At 36.8% G+C, this 17,824-nt stretch overlaps 3 protein-coding genes across 3 annotated transcripts; all 3 read right to left on the bottom strand.

The window, feature by feature from the left end:
* Positions 1–2,681: 2,681 nt before the first annotated feature.
* LOC106084757 (zinc finger protein 26) lies at positions 2,682–5,391 on the bottom strand. Its single transcript, XM_013248672.2, has 2 exons — positions 5,082–5,391; positions 2,682–5,010 (listed from the first exon to the last, which is right to left on the bottom strand). Exons 1-2 carry the CDS (start codon positions 5,217–5,219, stop codon positions 2,692–2,694), a joined length of 2,457 nt encoding a protein of 818 aa, XP_013104126.2. The 5' UTR covers positions 5,220–5,391; the 3' UTR covers positions 2,682–2,691.
* Positions 5,392–8,098: 2,707 nt separating this feature from the next.
* Positions 8,099–9,907, bottom strand: LOC106084881 (zinc finger protein 83-like). Its single transcript, XM_013248831.2, has one exon. It carries the CDS (start codon positions 9,905–9,907, stop codon positions 8,153–8,155), a length of 1,755 nt encoding a protein of 584 aa, XP_013104285.2. The 3' UTR covers positions 8,099–8,152.
* A 3,514-nt stretch (positions 9,908–13,421) lies between these two features.
* LOC106084837 (zinc finger protein 177) lies at positions 13,422–16,732 on the bottom strand. Its single transcript, XM_013248771.2, has one exon. It carries the CDS (start codon positions 16,604–16,606, stop codon positions 14,600–14,602), a length of 2,007 nt encoding a protein of 668 aa, XP_013104225.2. The 5' UTR covers positions 16,607–16,732; the 3' UTR covers positions 13,422–14,599.
* Between the last annotated feature and the right edge of the window lie 1,092 nt (positions 16,733–17,824).

Below are 17,824 nucleotides of genomic sequence, written 5' to 3'. Positions count from 1 at the left end.
CGTTTTGGCATTGAAAACGACCTTGAATTTTTATGCCAAAAAAGATTTGGTTTTTGCGATGTTTTTCATAGAAAACTTTACACTATTCCTTCATCCAGCACCACTATGGAAAGAGATTTTCTTCACGAATCCAATGGTGTCTGAAAAATTGTGAAGTTTGCAAAACTAAGGAAGTTACAGCAATTGCAAACTCACGTTGGTTTTTTTGAATTTTTTGAATATTAATTATGCGATTTTGAAGCAATACTCTAAAGTTTTCAAGCAAATATGAAAGAGTATTGCTTCGTCCAGCACCATTACAGAAAGGGATTTTCCTGACAAATCCGACGGTGTCCTCAGAATTTTGAAATTCGCAAAACTAACAATGTTACAGCAATTTCAAACGCAACTCGATTTTTTTACCATTTTTCGGAAATTAATTTTGCGATTTTTAGCTTGTTTTTTTGAAGAAAAAACATAGGAGTTGCACTAATCCGATTTTTTTGCAATAATCTTCAATACTGTATATTCAACTCGAAAAAGTTTTTCGCATCAAAAATTGAAAAATTTCATAAGGGGTTAGCCTTTGCTAAAAAAATGCAAAAAAAAATAAAATATGAAATTTCACGTAATTTTGTTTATTGTACTAATCGTCTTCACTACTGTGGCACAGGGTATTATAACTTAGTGCACTTGTTTGTAACACCCAGAAGGAAGAGAAGCAGACCCATTGAAAAGTATACCGATCGACTCTATGTCTGTCTGTCCGTCTGGCTATGTTAATTTGTGTACAAACTATAGGTCGCAAGTTTCATCCGATCGTCTTCAAATCTGGCACATTAATTTTTTTGGCGTAGAGGCAAAGCCTATTGATATTGGAAAAAATCTGTTCAGATTTGGAAATAGCTTCCATACATATGTTCGTCCGATTTTGGACTAAATTGTGCACAACGCTTTCCTCGATGACTACCACAATATCTATAGAGTTTGGTCGAAATCGGTTCAGATTTAGATATAGCTCCCATTTATATGTTCATCCGATTTATATAAATATTGCAATAAAATGCTTATTTGTTAGACGATTCTCTCTGGAAATTTGGCAGGAAGGGAGTTCTTATGACTTTTAGTAATTCTGGAGAATTTCATAGAAATCGGTTCAGATTTACATATAGCTGCCATACATGTATATCGCCAAATTTTCACTTCTGGAGCCACTGCAAGCGCATTTATTGACCAATCTTTTCAAAATTTTGCAAAAAATCCATATTAAAATCCTTACGAATGTTTTTGGTCGCTAAAACAAATTTAATTTTTAGATCATTTATGTCGTAAACTTATAAATCCAAAAACTCTTATTTATGTTTTCTCAATATTTTTTTTTCTCATTTATTCAATGACGAATGCAAAAATACATAAGGATATTACAATTTAAAGGACATTAAATCTATAATACTAAAAATACAGGGTGACATAGAAATAAATTATACAAAATCCACTAGACATAAATAAAGTTATTAATAAAGACATTTACCAAGTAGATTGAAAGCTAAAGGATACTCAATATTGCTAAATATATAGTGCTGAGTCCCATTCTCTGATTGCCTCAATCATTAAAAAAATATTTATTTAATTTGCCTTTGCACTCAGAAAAATGCCTATCGTAAATAGAAGTTAATAACGTAATACTCGTTAGTCTATGATATTTATTCACGATTAGTTAAAAATTCCTAAAGAATGAGAAAATAAACGTTGTATGAATAAAACTAACTACTCGTGAATATAAATAAAAGAGCTTTCCTTAAAAGATTATTTTTGAAATAAGCGACAATTTTACTAAACATTAGCAAAAGCATATCATCGTTGACAATACCTTTTCTCAAATTTATTACTGCATGATTTTTAGTTTAATACAACTAAAACGTTCATTCCCATTTCTTGAATTCACTAATACATGCTCGAAATTAAGAACAAATTAATAAACACTTTTCTAATGGTGAGACATTGTGTCTATAAATAGAACCTGACAAAGCTGAACAAAATAAGCATGACCTTCTTTGATGAAAAGAAGTGGGAAAATGTTTTTCTTTTGTTTAAGTAAATATTGATATGCGAAAATAGTCTTAGACTTAAACAATACTAATGTCGATGAATGCATGGAGCATCTGCTTTGTAGACAGAAGGTTCTTGGTTCAATACTCGACTGGAACAAAAGGGTCCAATTGGATGGTCCGAAATGTTAGGAAAAAGCGATTTTTTCAATAATTTTATCTTTCATCTCCAATGCCTTTTAGTTCATATTTTACCTGTGGGAAGTTGAAACTGGACTAATACTATGTATAACCAATTTCGTTGCTATAAAGAACTTGTTGAACTCCCAACGAGCATTATATTCTCTAGCGCCATAGGAAGTTCAATATTTCCCAAATTTAGTTCATTTTAACTGGTGTTGAGGTTCAAAATTTTTTGAGTGTGCGCTTCTTTTCATTTTGGTCACGAAATAAGTTTATTTGGTTTTTGATTTTCTACCAGTATTCTTTTTGTTTCTATTTCGAAAAGCAAGACAACACAAACTCTTTAAGAAGGGTTCAAGAGGAACTGCGTATTTATTAAAAATATTTCTTTGAATAGTTTTTATTTAAAAAATAGGTTGCCACAAGAGCCTTCCCTGACTACTTAGCATGTCAAAATCAGCTGAGGTCTTAAGCCTCTGCTTCAAAGCTCCATAAATTCTTCTACTTCGGATTTTATGAATTCTTCGCTTTCCCAGGTGGCCTCTTCAAATTCGTGTGGTATATCTTTTTCATCTATCTCCTCATTTCCCAAGGCATTTGTTTCATCCAAAAATTGTTCGGTCTTCACAGTTGTCCTGGTTGCATTTTCATCTTGCAACTCTATTCCCTCCAAAGAGGCCGTCAATGTAGCATTTTCACCTTCTCCTTCTTTGCAAAGTTCATTTAAGATACCCATATCACCATTAGGAGTTTTATTGGTTTTATCACCTGTCTGCCGACCTATAGTCCTGGTGTTCAATGAGTCTTGACTAATTTGACCTGCTGGCACTGAAGGCTGAGAATTTATTGTTGCCTGCTTCGTTAGAGATTCTTCGTCTCTATGGAATCGGTTGAGATGATAGATCATGGAATTCCGATTTTCATACTCCTTGGAACATAACATGCAGACATAGACCTTATTCTCTCCCCGAGTTTCTCGCCGATACCCCTTTCTAGGCTTCGCTAAAGAACTTTCGTCTTTATGGCATCGGTAGATATGAGCGTTCAAGGATTCATATTTTTCATATTCCTTGGAGCAAAAACTGCAAGCATAGACCTTACCCCCGCCACGAGTTTCCAGCCGATACCCCTTTCTAGGCTTCGCTAAAGATCTTTCGTCTCTATGGCATCGGGAGAGGTGAGCGCTCATGGATTGATACTTTTCATACTCCTTGGAACAATAAATGCAAACAAAGATCTTAACCTCTCCCCGTATATCTCGTCGACACCCCTTTTCAGACTCTATTGGCATAGCGTCTTCATGACTTTGCCTAATATGATTGTTTATGGCATACCGCCTTTCATACTCCTTGGAGCAATGAATGCAAACATAGACCATACTCTCTCCGCGAGCTTCTCGCCGATAACCCCTTTTAGGCTCCATTGGCCCATTGTCTATTTGGCATTGCCTGATATGATTGAGCATGGAAACCCGCTTTTCATACTCCTTGGAACAATAAATGCAAACATATATCACACTCTCTCCACGAGTTTCCTGGCGAAACCCCATTTTAGGTTCTATTGTTTCATTGTCTTTTTGACAACGATTGAGATGATGATACATGGAACGCAGTTTGTCATATTCCATGGAGCAATAACGGCAAACATAGACCACACTCTCTCCTCGAATTTCTCGCCTATACCCCTTCTCTGTTTGGGCCGGCTCATTATGCATCTTCTTCCATTCTTGGAGATGCTGTTTTTTCATATGCTGACGGTAATAAGAACGACAGGTAAATGCCTTGGGGCAGAAGGAGCAGGCATGCTTCTTCTCGCCTTTGTGTATAGCCAAATGCTCGCTCAGTGCATCCGGGCGCGTATATGATTTTTCACAAATGTTACATTCATAAATCTGGATTTTATGAACATCCCGATTGTGGGTATTTAAATGTGTTTTCGTTGCAAAGTCCTTTGAACACTTGCAGCAACGATATTTTCCTTCCACTCTACTCTCGCTGATTTTGGCATTTTTATTATCTCCTCCCTTGCTGGTGTGGACTTTCCTAATGTGATTTTTCAAATATGTCTTCAAACGGAAGGCCTTGCAACAGGCCTTACATCTAAGCTGCTGTGGGGCATTATGATAGTGTATGTGGTTTTCAATATCATAACGAGTATCCAGCCTCAATTGGCAACACATGAGGTAACAAATTTCTGAAACATGGTTTTTGTTAAAATGTTCCTTCAACTGGGAATAGCTGGCCACCAGCTGATGACAAATTTCACATTCCAAGGAAGAACGCCACAAAGCTACCAGCTCATCAAACTCCTCTACAGACCTTTTTGTTGTAGCAAATTTACTTTGCGAGGAGTAAAGTTTGGTCTGCCTGAAAGATGATAAGGGCAGTTCATCATTTGAGCTAAAATCTTCATTGGATTCAATGTCATTTGTCAATGCTGTATCCTTCAGAGTCGCTTCTTCATCCGTTAACTGAGCGATGCCATGAGGCGACATCCCATTATAATCACTATTGAGATCCAAAGGTTCTTCATTTTTTATATCAAAGATCAGGGCTGTAGATTTGTATAAACCTTCAGTGCTAGAGCTTAAAGCCTGGTCACTAGGCAACTCCAATTGTAATTCTTGCTGATTTATCTCCATTTCGGGCTTAATCCCAATTTCTTTTGCCGCTTCTGTATGCAAATGTGGGCCCTTCTGTGCCTCAATAATCGACTGCTGGAATTGATGAAACTCCCTGATATGCTGCCAACATTTCTCGCAGATATATTGAAGACGTCTTTCCCATTCCATATTCAACATCTGAAAGCATTGAAGATATAGTATTTGGATGTCACCATTCATTCATTGTGTTTATCAGAGAGTAGACTCACTGCGTTAGTAAAATATTTGGCCACAAGATCATGATTCGAGTTAGCTTGACCTGTCTCATCATAAAGGCTGCGCTGGTTATCATTGCAGCTTTTTACACAGAGTCGGCAATAATCGATGGGAGGAAGGTATTTCAACATTTCTTCAACTTTAGATATTAGTTCTTAAGTTGAAGTAGTAATCTGTCGTTTTTGGGAAACTTCCTAAAAGAGAATTTTTGAGGAGTCATAAAAGATTGGTGGCAGCAGTTTCTTGGATATACAAAACAAAAAATTAGGTTTTCCAATATTCTAAAATTTGCTACAAGTAAATTGTAGCCTGATAACACGAGAAGGCAGATGCCATTTAATTTCCACCAGAACCAGCCAATGTTCACATTGGCGAGCCAACCAGCAAATGTTCACATTAGCCAACTCAGACAAGCCTTTAATAAAATAAGAACCTAAAGTAGAATTTCTATTTTTTCTTGCCAGTGCAGTACAGACACACAGCAGATGTTCTATTGGTTCCTATTCCTTGACATCTACACTACAAAAAAGTCGTTGATTGAAAACCTTGGTCTATCAGAGAATGTGTGCCCTGTAACGAATGAAAACGGTGAGCTTTTTGTTTTATGTCTATAGACAGGAAGAATTTCTACTAAATTTCCCATGAACATTCAATTAAGGAACAGGGGATACTTCTCTCATTGCAATGAGTGCGGTTTTAAGCTCACTCACGGCGTACCGCATAGCGACACCACTTTGTAGAGAAGTTTTAATGTGGCAGGATACCGAACAAATGTAGCCAGCATTAGTTAGGGAAAAACTACCGCTGAAAACTTTTCCAATGTCCACGCCAGGATTTGACCCCAGGTGTTCGGCGTTATAGGCGGACATGCTAACCTCTGCGCCTTGATAGCCATCTTTCTACAGAAATTAATTTTACAAAATTTTTTTTTCTAAATCCCTTTTCAATCTCTTTATCATACTAGGTAATTTTATATTTTTTCAAAAATTTTTAAATATATTCATTGCCACAAATTCATTTGTATATTTATATGTGTTTAAGTGAGTTTGCCTTACACAAGAGATCCTATGCTTAAGCACACAAAACTCATAGAAAACAAACCCCTTGCATACGAGCTATTGTGAATGATTGCTGTCAATTTGCAAGTATCAACTGGGCGTTAATGTTTTAGTTGTTAAATCGATTCTCTCAAGGGAACGCAGTTTCTTCTGAAATATGGCATAAAATGTTTAATAACATTGATGTTACAAATAAAAAAAGTCTAAGAGCGCAAGGGAGAGCAAATTTTAACAGTTAGAAAATAGAGAACCTGCAAATTTCTACTGGGAATTTTTTGCCAGCAGAAATTTGCAATTTGAAGAGATGTTTTGTCAATTTGAACAGATGAAGGTCAGCTGTTTTATAAAAAGCAGACGGTACACGAAAATACAAAAGCTAACGGCAAAATGGATCAAAAAGGTAGAGGTGAGTAAAAAATATAAATGTTGTTTATTGGTAATTAATAAATTTGTTTCATTTTTATTTAGTTTTAATGAAGATTCATGGCAGCAGCTAATGTTCAGGTACACAAAACTCGACAAAGAAGTTGTAATTTTACCTTAAGTCGGTTGTTCTACATTAGAAGGTCAGTGAAAAATTTGCGGTATTATTTGGAAAATCATGAAAAATTAAAACATTGTATCCTTCCACACACCAAGAAAAGAGAAATTATCGGTTTCTTAAGTGTTTTAATGGAATCATCATCATCGAAGAGCTACGAGGACACCAACACCGTTTCTTTGAATTTGATAAGGAGGGAAGATGCTGCCATGGGAATGAGTGAGTCTAGCTGGGCAGTTCAACAAGTGACGAACAGTGGGATTAGAAAAAATTAGCGCACATTAGTCTGCCAATTGTGAACGGAAACAGATATCTTCAACGATAACAAAGTGTCCGTAGCCGCCATGAGAGTCATGAGAGAAGGGTGATCGGTCTGTACGACTCTCCCTTGCCCGTGTCCTTTTCATGTTGCAGTAGCGGGATCAGACTGCCCATCTTCCAAACATCGGGTAATATAATAGTGTTCAGATAGGCTGAGGACAGTTCTAAGGTAATCGACTCTAGGCAGATCCAGATTCTTCAACATCAATTTAGAGATTCTGTTTGGAACCAGCACTTTGCGCTCCCCTTCTAGCCTTTTCACTCTCGGGTCAATAAATTGACGTTTATCTAAGGAAAATACCTCACAAGATTTGCCAGCATTTTAAATTAAAAAAAAAAATTGTTTTCCAAGCAAGAAAATAAAAAACAAACCAAAACAAAAATCAGCTGTTTTTCTGCAAATTTCGTTCACTACTTTTGCTTGGAAATTTTTTAAAAAGAATAAAATGGCTCTTACTCTCTTGCAAATTTTTGCTTGCAAATTTTTACTGGAAAAGTACGCGAACAGACCTAATGTATCATCACGTGGTAAGTGGTGATTCAGCGTATATCATCCAAACAGCTGTTTGCTCACAATCAAATCATATGATGTTGACATATTAGGCTAAGGAAAGCTATGAAGTCATTCCAACAGTTGATTGCCTACCATGAACTCTTATATTTCTTATAATTCTCATATAAGATGTGTCTACGTACTTTTCTAGTAATAATTTGCACGAGAGTTAGAAACATTCTTTTGGAATAAAGCAGCTGATTTTCATTTAGCATCTGTATGAGACTAAAAATGTTCTCCTCTGCAGGCAGAAAGTACACAAAAGATTTCCAGTACAGATTTCATCAATTTTTTCAGCAGATGTAAACACAAATTAAATCAGCTGATTACACACTGCGAAAAGAGTTGTTCGAATGACTCAAGTAAGTGTCATGCCTTGTTTAACAAACCGAAATCAGGTGAGAATATAAAAAACAGCTGTTCGGTTTCTAAATTACTTTACTACGTTTTTAAAGTCAAAATTACAGCTGACAATATTTGGCTAAGTATATCAAACTTAGCCTATTTTTTGTTTTTATCTAGAAAAATTTTGGCTTATTAAAACTATCAAATTTTTTGGAGTTTTGTTTTTTTAATGTTCCAACAAAATTCTTAAGTCTCTGCTTGTAGCTCAATAAATTCTTCCTCGGATTTTATGAATTCTTCACATTCCCATGTAGTATCTTCAAATTCTAGTGGCATTTCATTGTCACCAATTTCCTCATTTCCCAAGGCATTTGTATCAGCTGTAATTTGTTCAGTCTTTAAATAAATCCTTGTTGCATTTTCATCTTTCAATACTTTTCCCTCTACAGGGGCCATTAATGAATCTTCTTCTTGTACTTTGCCTAGCAAATTGAAGGTATCACCATCTGGTGTTATGTTGGTTACATCAGTTGCCTTTGGATCTATAATCCTAGTGGTGCAAAGGGAGTCTTGCTGCTGCTCACTTGGCTCTGGGGGTTCCGAAATTATTGATGCCCGCTTCGCTGAAGATCTATCGTCTCTATGACGTCGGTAGAGATGACTGTTAATGGAGCGCCGATTTGCATACTCCTTGGAACAATAAATGCATACATAGACCACACTCTCTCCCCGAGTTACAAGCCGGTACATCCTTTTAGGCTGTATTGGTGTACCGTCTCTTCGACATCGCTTGAGATGAGAGTATATGGACTGCTGCTTTGAATATTCGACGGAACAATAAATGCAAACATAGACCATACTTTCTCCCTGAGTTACTAGCAGATACCCCTTCCGAGTCTTTGTTTGGAACTTCACGTTTTGCATTTTCTTCCATTCCTGGGGATGATATATTCTCATGTGTCGGCAGAAATAAGCTCGGCAGGTGAATGTCTTGGAGCAAACGGAGCACGCATGCTTCCTTTCACCTTCGTGAACAGCCAAGTGCTGGCGCAGTGCATTCGGGCGCCTAAAAGATTTTTCACACATGTTACATTCAAAAATCTTGGGTTTATGGACATTACGATTGTGGGCAGATAAACTCGTTGTTGTTGCAAAATTCTTCAAACACTTGCTGCAACGATATCTCCCTTCCAACTTCTTGCTGTAGTTAGTATTTTTATCTCCTCCCTTGCTGGTGTGGACATTTCTTTTGTGGGTAATCAAATGTTTCTCCAGACGGTAGGCTTTGCAACAGGCCTCACATTTGAGCCCCTGAGGAGCATTATGATAGTGTATGTGTCTCTCGATATCATAACGCGATTCCAGTTTCAATTGGCAACACATGAGGTAACAAATTTCTGAATCATGGTTTTTTCCAAAGTGCTCCTCCAGCTGGGAATAACTGGCCACCAGCTGATGGCAAATTTCACATTCCAAGGAGGAACGCCACAAAGCTACCAGCTCATCAAACTGCTCCACAGACCTTTTTGTTGTAGCAAATTTACTTTCTGAAGTGCAAAGATTGTTGTGGCTCAAAGATGATAGAGGCATGTCATCATTTGAGCTAAAATCTTCATAGGACTCAATGTCATTTGTCAATGAGGTATTCATCAGAGACATTTCATCATCGGTTAACTGACTGCCATGAGACGACATTTCATCATTATCACTGTTCAGATCCAAAGGTTCTTCAGTTTTTATATCAAAGGCAAGGACTGTAGATTGCATTAAATCTCCACTACTGGTACTAAATCCCTTGGCATTATGCAACTCCAGTTGTTCTTCCTGCTGATTTATGTTTACTTCTGACTTAATCTTAACTTCATCAACTTCTTTGCTCGCTTCTGTATGCAGATGTAGGCCTTTTTGTGCCTCTATAACTGACTGCTGAAATTGATGGAACTCCCAGATATGCTGCCAACATTTCTCGCAGATATATTGAAGACGTCTCTCCCATTCCATATTCAACATCTGAAAGCATTGAAGATATAGTATTTGGAAGTCATCATTCATTCATTGGGAGTATCAAAGAGGAGACTCACTGCGTTAGTAAAATATTTGGCCACAATATCATGATTCGAGTTAGATTGATCTGTCTCATCATAAAGGCTGCGCTGGGTATCATTGCAGCTTTTTACACAAAGCCGGCAATAGTCGGAGGGAGGAAGTTGTTTCAACATGTCTTCATCTTAAGAAATTAGCTTTTAAGTTGAATTAGAAAACTGTAGTTTTTGGCAAACTTCCTAAAAGAGAATTATGAACCATTCATAAAGGATTGATTGGAGCAGTGTCTTGGATTTATGCATATTAATAAAGTTTTACAAAATACTAAACTTTGGTGCTAGTAAATCGTAGCCTAATAACAAGAGAAGGCAGATTCCACCTGGTTCCCAGCCAGATCGCTTTAAAAAACCTTATAACTTGTATATCTTCACATTTTCCAACTCTGACAGGTCTTAAAGAGAATAATAACCTAAAGTAGAATTTCTGCTATTTATTGCCAGTGCAGGACAGGCACACATCAGATGTTCTTTTGGATCCTATTCCTTGCCATCTTTACTAAAAAAAATCGTTGCTTGAAACCTTGGGTCTATCAGAGAATGCATGCCCTGTCATGATGAACACGGTGAGTAGGATTTTTTTATGTTTATAGACATGGGAAACATTTTTACAGATATAAACTGTACTAACTTTTTGTTTCTAAATCTCTTCTCAACCATTTCATCATCCTACGCAAATGGGTTTTTGTTAATTTTTCAATATATTCTATTCCCATTCTATATCCCAGTCTTAAAGAAGAGATGCTATGCGTATGCATACAAATACACAGCTCGTAGAACACAAACCCCTTGCATACGAGCTATTGTGAATGATTGCTGCCAATTTGCTGGGTATTTTTCTTTAATCTGCTACTCTTTTAGGGAACGCAGTTTCTTCTGAAATATGGTGTAAAATGTTTAATAACCTTGGAGCTTAAAATAAAAATGCAGTCCAATAAGATGTGCCAAAGTTAGGTACTAAGCCTCACGAGCGCATACGAGAAGCGGGTGCCAAAATATTGCAACTCATCCCCTATAAACTACAAAAAAAAAATATGCGGCTCACTCATCTATAAAAAAAATCATCTAACAACAATCAACAGTCCCTACATCAAACACCAACAACAATATCAACCGAACCCCATAGTACAACAACAAAACCTGCAGGAATACAGTTGCACTAATGCAATGGGAGAGGAGTTTATTTAAGCGATCCTATGCTTAAGCATACATACTAACACAGCTCGCAGAAAACACTTTGAAACGAGCTATTGTGAATGATTGCTGCCAATTTGTAAACATCAGCTGGGCGTAAATACGATGAGTCATACGTCAACGATAAGTATTTTGTCCTGTTTGTTTAGTTGTTAAATTGATCCTCTCAACTAACATTAAACTGCAAAACTAAAAAGGGGTTTCTTAAACTCGCTGCCCTTTTTCAGTTTCTTCTGAAATGTGGCTTAAAATGTTTAATAACCTTGGTGCTTCTAATAAAAATACAGTCCATGTTCCAAAGTTATTCAATGTGCGTTCTGCAACATGAATGTCTTAGGGACCATTAACTGAAATCAGCCTTACTGCTTATTTCCATGAAATAGAGTTCATGCGATTGTTTATAAAGGATAACAGATAGTTTATTTGAATTTAGAACATTTAAATAATAAACTTATAGCCCAAGAATCCTTTTAAATGATTTTTTCAAAATTTCGTTTATGTTCAATTTTTTTATTTATTCAAGCGAGAAATGCAAAATAACATAAAAATATTGTATTGTTAAGAAAGTTCAAATCTTTTATACTAAAAATATAAGAAAACTTAACCATAAATGATACAAAATCCTTTAAACCTAAAGAAAGTGGCTAATAATGGTGATGTAATGACACAGAAAGTGGATAAGGACAATTATCAAGTGGAATGAATGCTTAACCCATTAACGCCTGAGCGACGATCCCTTTTGTCCGATTTTGAAAAAAATTTCATATATGCATTAGTTAGAGCATTTTTATTGCGTAGTGAGTTTTGTTTGTAAATTGAAAAAATTTTTTTTTTTTTTAAAAATTAAAAAAAAAAAATAAAAAATTTTTGAAGAAAATAAAAAAAAAATCTTATTTCCTAAGTTAATATGTTTTTACCACAAAAACATATCTTGCACCTGCTGAGAATTTTGAGAAAATTTTTTGTTTGATTTTTTTGGATATAAAAAATTGCCGTTATTCGACAAGCAAATTTTCATCTAAAACTAGAAATTATATGAAGAAATATTTAGTAACAAGTTTCATTCGACTACTTTACGTCAAGCGAAATTTCATTAGGATACCTCTATCTTAACTCGAGATAGAAGTTTTCTATGACTGCTATTTTCTTGGGTATTTATGTGCCCATTCGTCGTTAAGGGTGATTTGTGAACAGTGCTTATGTTAATGGGAAGTCGCAACTCAAGTGACTTTGAAAACTTTCTAAAGCCAGCTATATATGATACATAAATTAAGCGTTTGTCATCCAAACTGTTGTTTGCCCACAATCAAATCAGCTGATTTTGACATATTAGACTAAGGAAAGCATTGAAGTCATTCAAACAGTTTTTTGTCCGACATTAAATCAGCTACATCCGATATAAGGAGTGCTCACGCACTTTTCTAGTAAATATTTGTAAGAGAGTAAGAAAAATTAGTTTTGAATAAAAAAAAAATGCTAATTTTCATTAAACATATGTCTAAGATTGCAGTTGGGGAATCACAAGCAGAAATTTGCAGCTTTCCAATAGCAAAATTTTCAAAATTTGCTTCCCTTTCACGCCCTTTTCTGCTGGCAGGAAGTAATCGAAAGATTTCCAGTACAATTTTCTCTAGTTTTTCTTCGGTACGCGAACACAAATAGAATCAGCTGATTGTATACTGCGAAAACAGTTGTTTGAATGATTGAAGTAAGTGCTTTCCTTGGCTTAATTAGTCGAAATCGGCTGATCTTATTCAACTATAATAAGAAATTGTTACTAAAAGTCGTTCGCGTTCTTTATTTTTCAACAGAAGAGAGCGAGCAAACTTTTGAGAGTTTGGTAATTGTTTGCAAATTTTCAGCAGTGAACAGCTGTTTAATTCAAAGAGCATAAAGGCTGTTCTTACTATCCTGCAAATTTTTACTGGAAAAGTACGAGAACAGACCTAATATTACTGTTGCCTCCTTAATCACAGTTAGCTAAATCTATAATGAAATAACAGTTGTTCATATAATTCGTGTACTTCTCTTACCATTAACTATAAACAAAAAACTGATTCTACAGGGTGAAGCATGGCGAAACAATTAAACGTGGTCTCATTTGTACAAAAACTACAAATCATATGGAGCAATCCGCCATCTTGTCATCAAGCTGATAGACGTTTTCCCAACACAAACAAAGAAATTTGACTGTGTGTATACGTGAGCGGAGAATATGCGAGAAATAAGATAGCAACAAAGAAAAATCTGACATCTTAATACCGTCAAACATAGCCGGCTGTTAACAGCTGTTCGCGTGAGACCACTTTTTTTAATCCGCCTTGAGGGTGAAGAAAGAGCTGTTTGTCTAAAATAGCTGATTACTTAGTGGAAAGCATAGCTGTTTCGGATGACTCAGAATATTCGCGTACTCAAAATTTCTGTAAATTTTAAAAAAAAATTATTGGAATTCATTCCCGTCAAGTCATATGCCACCAGAAGAGAGTGCGTAAGAGCCAGCAAAATTTCGAAAGCTTGGCAATTCAGGGCCTGCAAATTTTAGCTGGAAGTTATTTTCCCAACCGATGCAGTATGGAACAGATGTTTTATTCAAATAAATAACAAACGAGAGTAAAGCCAGTTCTTACTCTCCTGCAAAACTTTTACTGGCAATGTACGCGAACGGATCTATAATATATTAAAATCAGCTGATTTTTTTAACAGAAATCCTGCTGTGCTTGAGATCAGCAGAATTTTTAATAATTTTTATCACTTTTATATTTTATAGTGGAGAAACACACAGTTGTTTGGATGACGCAAGCACTTTTCCTTGCTTAAGACATTAAAGCCAGATGACTTTATAGTAAGAAACCAGCTGTTTGGCTAACTTTACTATGCATAGTATATCCAAATCAGCTGATTAGTTATAGTGAGAAAACATATGCATGCATGTCACATGAGCAAATAAAAGTAAGGGTTTTGGGCATGGGTGAATAATAGAATGTTAGACCACTTGCCAAAATCAGAAAGGGCAAAGGCGCCATAAACATTTAGGATATGCAAAAATGTCGCAAAAGGCGAAAACGTGAACAAAGCACACATATAAAAAGAGAACAAATAAACATTCTCAATATCAAGTTTTGTCAAAAATTCAAAAAATTGTGTATCGGCTGAACGCAAAACAAAAAATTGATACCAACGGTGTTGATAGTAAAGTAATACCAAAACAATACCGTATGGGATGCATGATATTAAGCATTATAAATACCATACGGTATTTTTTTGGTATTAATTCAGGGTGTTGCTTTGCTATCAATACCATTGATAATATACGGTATAAATGTTTCTTTCGGTGTAGGTGAATCCTGGGTTTTGGCTAGCAAAATGTTTAATTATTGCAGCTAAGGTCTTTAGACTCCGCTCACAAATCCATAAATTCTTCTTCGGATTTTATGAGTTCCTCAAATTCTTGTGTCATTTCATTTTCATTCATTTCCTCATTTCTCAAGGCATTTGCATTAGCTGGAAATTGTTCGGTCTTCACATAAATGCTTGTTGCATTTTCATCTTTCAACTCTTTTCCCTCCATAGGGGCCATCAATGATTCTTCTTTATCTTCTCCTTCTTTGTCCAGCTCGTTTAAAGTATCCCCCTCTGGTGTTATGTTGCTGACATCAGTTGGCTTCGGATCTATAATCCTAGTGGTGTAAAGGGATTCTTGCTGCTGCTCACTTTGCACTGGAGGTTCGGAAATTGTTGATGCCGCCAGAGCTATATTGTCTCTATGATATTGGTACAGATGGCTGCTCATGGATTGCAGATTTGCATACTCCTTGGAACAAGAAATGCAAACGTAGACCATACTTTCTCCACAAGTTTTAAGCCGATACCGCTTTCTAAGTTCTATTTGACATTTCCTAAGATGACTGTATATGGATTGCCTTTTTTCATATTCCTTGGAACAATGCATACAAACATAGACCATACTATCTCCGCGAGCTTCTCGCCGATACCCGTTTTTAGGCCCCATTGGCCCATTTTCTATTTGGCATTGTCTGATGTGATTAAGCATTGAAAGCCGCTTTTCATACACCTTGGAACAATAAATGCACACACAGACCACACCCCCTGCCCGAGTTTCCAGCCGAAAACTCTGTGCATACTCTTTTGGTCTACCGTCTCTTTTACGGCTACATCGATGGAGATGATTGTGCATGGAATCCTGTTTGTCATACTCCATGGAACAATAAATGCAAACATAGATAATACTCTCTCCCCGAGTTTCTTGTCGATACTCCTTCTCTCTTTTTACCGGCTCTTTATGCATCTTCTTCCATTCCTGGGGATGAGATTTTCTCATGTGTAGGCAGAAATAAGCACGGCAGGTAAATGCCTTGGGGCAAAAGGAGCAGGCATGCGTCTTCTCGCCTTTGTGTTTAGCCAAATGATCGCGCAGTGCATTCTGATGCATAAAGGATCTTTCACAAATGTTACATTCAAAAATCTTGGGTTTATGGGCATCACGACTGTGATTATTTAAACGCGCTTTCGTTGCAAAGTCCTTTAAACACTTGCTGCAATGATATTTCCCGGCTTCCAACTTTTCGCTGTCTTTGGCATCTTTATCTCCTCCCTTGCTGGTGTGGACATTTCTTTTGTGACTTTTCAAATGTTTCTCCAAACGGTAAGCCTTGCAACAGGCGTCACATTTGAGCTGCTGGGGGGCATTATGATAGTGTATGTGTCTCTCGATATCATAACGTGTTTCCAGCTTCAATTGGCAACATGTGAGGTAACAACCTTCTGAAGCATGTTTTTTTCCAAAATGTTGCTCTAACCGGGAATAGCTGGCTATCAGCTGATGACAAATTTGACATTCCAAGGAGGAACGCCATAATGCTACCAGCTCATCAAACTCCTCTACAGACCTTTTTGTAGTAGGAACTTTACCTTCTGAAGAGGAAATGTGGTTGTAGCCCAAAGATGATGAGGACATACAATCTTCATTGGATTCATCGTCATACGTTAATGACGTATTTTCTTTTCTATTGGACATGTGGGACATCAGAGGCACTGCTGCTTCATGCGTTAACTGTTGCAGGCTTTGAGGCGACATCTCTTCATAATCACTGTTGAGATCCAAAGGTTCTTCAGTTTTTATATCAAAAGTAAGAACCGTAGGTTGGTTTAAATCGTCAGTGCTAGCTTTAAATTCCTGGGAATTATGCCACTCCAGTTGTTCATCCTTTATATTCAGATCAGTTGTAATCTTAACAACTTCCCCAACTTCTTTTGCAGCTTCCTTATTCAAGTATAGGCTCTTCTGTGACTCAATAATCGACTGCTGGAATTGTTGAAACTCCCACAAATGTTGCCAACATTTCTCGCAGATGTATTGAAGTCGTTGCTCCCATGCCATATTCAACATCTGAAAGCATTGAAGATATATTGTATTTGCAAGTCATCATTCATTCATTGGTTGTAACAGAGAGTAGACTCACTTCGTTAGTAAAATATTTGCTCACAAGATCGTGATTCGAGTTAGCTTGACCTGTCTCATCATAAAGGCGGCGCTGGTTATCATTGCAACGTTTTACACAAAGCCGGCAATAGTCGTAGGGAGGAGGGTGTTTCAACATGTCTTTAACTTTAGATATTGGTTCTTAAGTTGAAGTAATAGTCGGTAGTTTTTGGCAAACTTCCTAAAAAAGAATTGTGAACGATTCATAAAAGATTGATTGGAGCAGTGTTTGATTGATGTATAACAAGAGCTAAAGTTTTAAAAAATTCTAAACTTTGGCACTAGTAAATTGCAGCCTAATAACAAGAGAAGGCAGATGCTTTTTAATTCTTCACCAGAAGCAATCAACCACATCCCTTTAAAAAGCATTAAATCCCCGGTTGGTAGCATGCAGGGGTCTTGGGTTTGATTCCTACCAGAAACCTTGGTCTGTCGCTACGGTGGTATCACAATGGACCTAAAATTGTCTAAGTGAGTCTGTAAAGGACTGCCACTCTTACCTAACCTAACCTAAAGCTTACAAAGGTTGACATTTTCCAACTTAGATAAGTCTCCAAGAATATTAACAAGAACCTAAGGCGGAACTTTTTTTTATTTTTTTATTTTTTTTTTGTTTTTTCTAGTTAGCGCAGGTCTGGCACGCAACAAATGTTCTATTGTTTTCTATTCCTCCACGTTTTCATAGCTTCAGCAGAAAACCTTACTTGAAATCAGGGATTCGGAGCGGAGCGGGGCAGGCCTATTTTAGTCGGAGCGAAAGCGTAATTTTTTGAACTCAAAGCGGAGCGGAGCGGTTTCCAATCTCAAAATCCCTTCCGTCAAAATAAAAATCTTTAGGTTAGGTTACTCCGTTTCCGGACTGTAAAGGCGCTCTGGTCTGTCATCGACAGGAGGATAACGAGAGAATTGCTGGTGTTCAATAAAAGGTCGATGAGTACCTTGATAGGGGTCATAACCGGGCACTTCACCATAGGCCGCATAGCGGCACGGGAATGGCTTCTGTAAGAATTGCCTCGATAAAGATGAGGCGGAGACTATCGAGCACTTGCTTTGTTCATGTCCGGGCATACAGGGACGTAGGCTCTCCTTTCTGGGGCCGTTTGCAACACACAAAAGGAAGGTAGA

The sequence above is a fragment of the Stomoxys calcitrans genome, chromosome 4, assembly GCF_963082655.1.
Source record: "Stomoxys calcitrans chromosome 4, idStoCalc2.1, whole genome shotgun sequence".
NCBI classification, from domain to species: domain Eukaryota; kingdom Metazoa; phylum Arthropoda; class Insecta; order Diptera; family Muscidae; genus Stomoxys; species Stomoxys calcitrans.
Note: the sequence above shows the minus strand (reverse complement) of the source record. Positions and strands in the feature narration are given on the sequence as shown.